Raw genomic sequence first — 6792 nt, forward strand, 5'->3', positions numbered from 1 at the left:
CCTGTTTGTTTGTTGTTTATTTCTAGTGTAAAGTGGGTTCTGAGCATATAGATAGATTCCGAAGGCCGATTGTGTTTAAGACTTCCAAAGGGTTCATTAACCGTTTATCAGCACAAAACATTAAAGGCTGCTCTCCATCTTACTAAATCACTCCCAGTCTCCATTTCCCTCCAGAGCTCTGCGGATCCTCCCCCCAGTGTTCCAAAATACTCCACGCAAAAGTCCCAAAACTTTGCTCTATCCCTTCAACATAAAAGTGTTCATGTTTAAGTGTTACACTAGTGTTGTGAATTCAACAATTCACAAGAGTTGAAAAAGCATTCATTTGTGAAGTAGAATACCAGGAAAAATCATTAGAATCCTCCCATTTGACCTCCTGTGTTCTTGCCTGCCCTCCCTTGCTCTTTTTTTCCTTTATCCCAGTGGTTCTCAACCTTTTTTGAACAAACACCCTGTTGTCATCATCATAAGCCTGCCAACGCCCCCCTTGACCTTGTCATAAGCCTTCCAATGCCCCCTCTAGTATTAAAAAATGAAATAAACTAATGCACCCCAATGGCAACTAAGCACCGTGCCTTCTCAGCTGTATCCTCCTCAACGCAGTGTTGACATGTTATAGTTTTGACTGCAGAGTCCAAAGTTTTTCATTTCCAGTCAAATGGAAAAACAGTGTCCGTGCTTTGGACAGCAGGTTTTATGGGGAGTGGGAAAGTATACAGTATGATGAAATATAGTGAAATTAGGCTACAATTAAACCTTTAGAAAAAATGTAGGCTATATATGTGTAACAGACCCCTTGAGCAATGAAAATGTAATTGATTTTCAACAAAATTAGCACTTTTATGAGTGGGATGGGGTTTTGCCATACTTTCAAAGAATCAGTCAAAATGATCAATATTGCTGACGGGCGTCCCAACATGGGACTAAGGTCAGCCCAAACGTGTTTAGATCATTCCTGACTAAAAAGAGGGTGATCACAGAGTCCAACTCACATACACTGCTGCTGCTGCACCGACTGCCATCAGTATTGCTGCTACAGACACAAGTGACAGACGGTGTGTTATTACTCTTAAAGGTAACATCAACGTTCATTACACTTGGCAGTCTTAAAATGTGAATTACGGGTTTGTTTAATTATTCTTTTTTTTTTTGTTATATCTCATTTTGATGAAGTATGTCTGTGTAAATGCTCTTTGAGAGTTGAGGAGGTAGAAGGCTGAGTCCGGATGAGAGAGAGAGAGAGAGAGAGAGAGAGAGAGAGAGAGAGAGAGAGAGAGAGAGAGAGAGAGAGAGAGAGAGAGAGAGAGAGAGAGAGAGAGAGAGAGAGAGAGACAGAGAGACAGAGAGAGAGAGAGAGAGACCCACATATTGGTGGGTCATCCCTCTGCCTGATATATCTGTCTGTCAGGGCTTGACACTGGCACCTGCCAACCGGACAAATGCTGGTAGAACTTGGCTGTGGCTCGTAACAATTTTAGTGTCACTAACCAATTTGGCAGGTAGCTTATTCTATGGTGTAACATATCAGAATAGCCTGCAATATACTGCACTTTGCCCCCTGCCTCAATTGTTTATCAATTGTTTGTAGAAGTTTGAGAAAAAGCTCAGTTACTTGTTTCTATTTGTATGATTTCCATGTAGAAAGCTGTAAACTCATCTTCTTGCTTTTGCTTCATCTTCTGAAGTTAGAAAGAGTTATGATATGTAAAAAAAATAAACAATATAAACATTGTGGCTAGTAGAATAGCTGAATGGCTAGTGACTTGGGAAAACCACTATCCACAATGGCCAGCAAGTGAAAAAAAGTTAATGTCAAGCCCTGCTGTCTGCAACATTCATACAATTGTGGGCAATTATTATTACTAAAGACTAAAGAAACTAAAATGTGCATGCTTAGGTATGTTTAGTACAACCTCTACTCAATATGTTTACATTTTAGTTAGCAGGTCAGTAATGATTATTTCCATGGTATAAGGTAAGCCACTCAGAATCTGTTGAATGTTTTATTGTACAGTGACTTGGAAGATGAGGGCTGCTATCTCACTGCTGGTGCTGCTGCTCTCCATGTGTGGAGTCCAGACAGAGAGCCACGGCACTGACGTTTCTACACAGAACGTCTCTGCTGAGCTGAGGGAACTCAGAGACATGGTGATGGTCCTTAGATCAGATAATGTAGCAATGAAGACGGAGGTGGACAATCTGAAGAAGGAAAATGCAGCACAAGAGGCAGAGCTGACAGCATTGAAGACCATACTGGCTGCCAATCAGACAGAAGTGGAGAATCTGGTGAAAGAGATCAAAGCAGCACCTAAGGTGGCCTTCTCGGCCGGTCTGACTAACTCTGGATACACAGAGGCTGGGAGTAGTGAACTGAACTTAGTGTTCAGCAACGTGATCACGAATGTAGGAGAGGCCTACAGCAGCACAACTGGCTTCTTCACAGCTCCAGTCAGGGGGGTCTACTACTTGAGGTTCACTGTTAGGGATAATCTCTCCTCACACTACATGTTTATCATCATGCATAAGAATGGAAAGCAGCTCATGAAGCTGCATGAGTATGACACTGATAGAGAGCCCTCCTATCTGTCCAGTGGCCTGACTCTGCAGCTGGAGAAGGGAGATACAGTAAACATGGTGCTACCAGCAGGAAAGAGGATCTATGATGATGCTAGTAACTACAGCACCTTCAGTGGCTTCCTGCTCTTCCCTCTTTGAACGCCAGAAGATCAGCATGACAACTCACCACTCATCTCTGAGATTATTGGAGATTATTGTTTGAACATATTATTGCAGATTATTGTTATTGTTTGAAAAACTATACATGTAAATCATTATCATGATCACATAAAGTTATCTTAAACTGCACATTTCTCAAGTTATCATCTTGAAGCTTCTTTAATTGAGAAAGTATCAATGTAAAGTGTCATGATCAAATAAAGTTATTTTTAACTGCACAGCTGTGGGGGCATCATTCCAAACCAATGAATCACTAGTAAATATTCTGGGATCAGTGACGTGTGCAACTTACTATGCTCTTCATCACCCACTCCATCCAGCTAACTCTCTGCTCAGACACAAGCACGGCACGTACAAGCTGAGACACAGTAAAGCGGACAGTATGTCTCAACCAAAAGTTTTTTAACAGCTCTTTCCCAGCAACAGTAGACTGATGGCAAAAAAGAACATTTGATTAATTTGATTCTTTGATTTTTTTTTTATTCTTTTGATCTCTTAGATTTGAAGACTTTTTAAAGGTCTTTTTCCTTTTTTCTATGAAATTCTATTTATTGACTCAGAGGGCCTGCACAAGATTTTCTATGTACCTGGACTACTAGTCCATGCACAAATGGCAAATAAAGAACTTTGAACTTTGATCTCTCTCTCGCTCTCTCTCTCTCTCTCTCTCTCTCTCTCTCTCTCTCTCTCTCTCTCTCTCTCTCTCTCTCTCTCTCGCTCTCTCTCTCTCTCTCTCTCTCTCTCTCTCTCTCTCTCTCTCTCTCTATCCCCCCTCTCTCTCCATATCAGCCATCTCCTTCTTCCAGCTGGTGAACCTCATCTCCAGTGTGCTGTCAGAACTCTGCACCTCCACCTCCTGCCCCGCAGCAACAGGACCTGGGGACAGGTAACACACACACAGACATCACCAAACACACACACGCGCGCGCGCGCGTACACGCGCACAAGTGCACACACACACACACACACACACACACACACACACACACACACACACACACACACACACACACACACAGGCACATGGGCACACATACATGCTGACATTAATGAACACATGGACGGAGACTGCAACACACACACACACACACACACACACACACAATGACTCCTAGTGTGTTGTTTCCTCATAGGGTATACTTTTGGACAGATGAGTCGGGCAGGAAGTTGAAGTGTTCAGCTCCTCTCTACACGGACTACGCCCTGTCCTACATCCAGGAACTACTCTTAGATGAGGACGTGTTTCCAGTCAGGACAGGTAAAGCAGATGCACACAGTGTTTCGTGTATTGTGAGCTAAACAATTGTCATGTTGTTTTATTATTTATTTTGACTAGTATTAGAGAAATTGGGACTGGGGTAATTTGATTTAAAAATGCCTTACCAAATTCGAACAACACAACAGTGACTTTACTGATAGGCTATAAACTAATAAGCACCAATATACATATTGTACAGTACATAGCCTAGTAGTGTTTTATAACAAAGCTCTTCAAGTGTAAGGGGTCTTACACACCAGGGCTGTAAAGCGTCGCGGAACGGCCGCGTTTTTTACAGGCGTCTGTGAAAATACATTGAAACATATCTGTCCTCCTTACACACCAACCGGCGGTAGTCGGGCGTCAGCGGCGCGGGAGCCGGCTCCACGCGCGCTGCATTTGGAAAATAGAACTCGAGCGTATTTTTCACGCCGGCGACCAAATGAATGGCAATGTAGCATGCTAGCTTTGGCTGTGGGGAGAGTTTTGAACAGGACTGTCAGTGTGAAAGGCAGAGAAAAACACGCCGGTCGAAACTAAGCAGAAAGACCGCGTTCGTCCGCGACCGTTCCGTTCGGCTTTGGTATGTTTTGCCCCTAAGGGCGGCTTCACATCCAGGCGGTAAAGCATCGCGGGACGGAAGTGATTTTTACCGGAGGTGGCGAAAATACATGGAAACATATCTGTCCTTCCACACCAACCGGCTGTAGTTGGGCGCCAGCGGCGCTGGAGCCGGCTCCGCTCCACCCTGCATTTGGAAAATAGAACTCGAGCGGATTTTGGGCAGCAGTGGCAGGCGGTGTCCCATTCATATGAATGGCAAGCTTTGGCTGTGGGGGGATTTTGAACAGGACTGGCCGTGCACGCCGACGCTGTCAGTGTGAAAGGCAGAGTAGAACACACCGCCCGAAACTAAGCAGAAAGACCTCATTCGTCTCGCTTCCGTTCCGCGACGCCTTGGTGTGAATTCGGCCTTAGTCCAAGTCTTTTTTATTAGTCTTTTTTTTTTTAAAAAGGTTCCCATATTAAACCCCTGAGCACACTCACAACCTCATTGACATCAGTCAGTCAGCGAGTGTCAAGGTGTCAAGTGTGTGAGCACTGCTTAAGAGCTTAACCAGTACCGACCCCCTTTCATGCCTAAGGGAATTACCCAGACTTCACAGTGTTGTGACGTGAAACATACGGTTTCTTGGGAACGCTAAAAAAGGGCGTGAAAAGAAAAAAAACATTAGAAGACTGGTACGGATGTTTATCAAGACGTTGATCGTAGCATACATAGTTATGCTGGTATGATGTGTTTTGACATAACACAAGGTCTTTTTGCAACACATTATTTCTTAAGTCAGTGTTTGTGATGCATCATAAACACATGTACTGTCTGTAGATGTCTTGTTTTGATCATTGGAGTCATTCCACAACATTTGAACGACGTAACTCTTTGTGTGTGTGTGTGTGTGTGTGTGTGTGTGTGTGTGTGTGTGTGTGTGTGTGTGTGTGTGTGTGTGTGTGTGTGTGTGTGTGTGTGACGGAGGTCATCTTGCACCTGTTCACCCCCCTCGGGGATCGAACGTGCGACCTCGTCAACTACAACGGTTCGGCAATGAGAGACACAGTACGATACCGCTGGGCCAAGAGACTAGTCTCTCGGCCCAACGGCACGAGACTGTATGAGGCTATCGGAGGGAGGTTTACCAACGTTCTACGCCAACTCTGTGCTAGTTAGCCTCCGTTACATGTGTGTGTGTGTGTGTGTGTGTGTGTGTGTGTGTGTGTTATTTCTCTAAAACACTGTTTATGTGGCTGTCTATGTTTGTGATTTGAGTTCCAAATATGTATATTTTTGTACTGGTATCTTTGTGTGGCTTTTTTTTTTTAGAAATATCCTACAGATGTGTGGGCAATTTCTATCAATATTCTTTTTGTGTGTGGTTGTGCTTTTTGTGTGTTGAGTTTGACTTCCCTTTGATAATGTGTATATCTTCGTCTTGTGTTTGCATATGCGTGAAAGGGTGCACTTGTGTTTTGTGCGCCTCCATTTAAATATTTACACACGTGTGTGTGTGTGTGTGTGTGTGTGTGTGTGTGTGTGTGTGTAGATGCGGCGTTCCCATCCGGCTTCCCCTTCCTGGTCCAGAAGGTCTTCCTGTTGATGTTCCGCACGCTGGCCCACCTCTACAGCGCCCACTATCCCCAGCTGGTCGCCATGGAGATGCACCCGCACCTCAACACCGTCTTCACCCACCTGGTCCTCTTCTGCCAGAGCTTCAACCTGCTGGAGCCGCAGGAGACAGAACCGCTGCAGGACCTCATCACAGCGCTCACAAACAGCTAACACACACACACACACACACACACGCAAACACACACACACACGCACACACACACACACACACACACACACACACACGCCAGCTGTAGCCGAACCATTGAAGGAGCTCACCACAGCACACACACATCTGGAGCTGGAGCCGCAGGAGACCGAGCCACTGCAGGACCTTATCACAGCACTCACAAACAGCGAACACACACACACACATACACATACAAACACACACACACACACACATATACACACACACACACACACACATACACATACAAACACACACACACACACACATATACACACACACACACACCAGTGGACCTACCTAAAAACAAAAATAGACATGGGAGATGCAAAAAATATGCTGATCATATGCATACCGTAATGATATGAAGTGTTGTGACTGAAAAAAAATTAACTGGATAATACTGCTTGTCTTAATAATACCGTGTCCGCTGAGTGGGTCCCT

General features: G+C 44.5%; 2 protein-coding genes across 2 annotated transcripts in view; both read left to right on the forward strand.

Moving 5' to 3' along the window:
- LOC134447189 (complement C1q-like protein 2) overlaps positions 1-2956 on the forward strand; it is a 3334-nt gene extending 378 nt beyond the window's left edge. The window contains exons 1-2 of the mRNA XM_063196540.1: positions 1-1075; positions 2015-2956. The exon at positions 1-1075 is cut by the window's left edge and continues 378 nt beyond it. Of these exons, the coding sequence (XP_063052610.1) occupies positions 2026-2715 (690 nt within the window). The 5' untranslated portion in view covers positions 1-1075; positions 2015-2025 and the 3' untranslated portion in view covers positions 2716-2956. The remainder of the gene's footprint in view (positions 1076-2014) is intronic.
- LOC134447188 (MOB kinase activator 2) overlaps positions 1-6576 on the forward strand; it is a 16406-nt gene extending 9830 nt beyond the window's left edge. The window contains exons 3-5 of the mRNA XM_063196539.1: positions 3526-3622; positions 3870-3994; positions 6094-6576. Of these exons, the coding sequence (XP_063052609.1) occupies positions 3526-3622; positions 3870-3994; positions 6094-6329 (458 nt within the window). The 3' untranslated portion in view covers positions 6330-6576. The remainder of the gene's footprint in view (positions 1-3525; positions 3623-3869; positions 3995-6093) is intronic.
- Positions 6577-6792: the final 216 nt, after the last annotated feature.

Source organism: Engraulis encrasicolus, chromosome 4, assembly GCF_034702125.1.
Source record: "Engraulis encrasicolus isolate BLACKSEA-1 chromosome 4, IST_EnEncr_1.0, whole genome shotgun sequence".
Classification (NCBI taxonomy): Eukaryota; Metazoa; Chordata; class Actinopteri; order Clupeiformes; family Engraulidae; genus Engraulis; species Engraulis encrasicolus.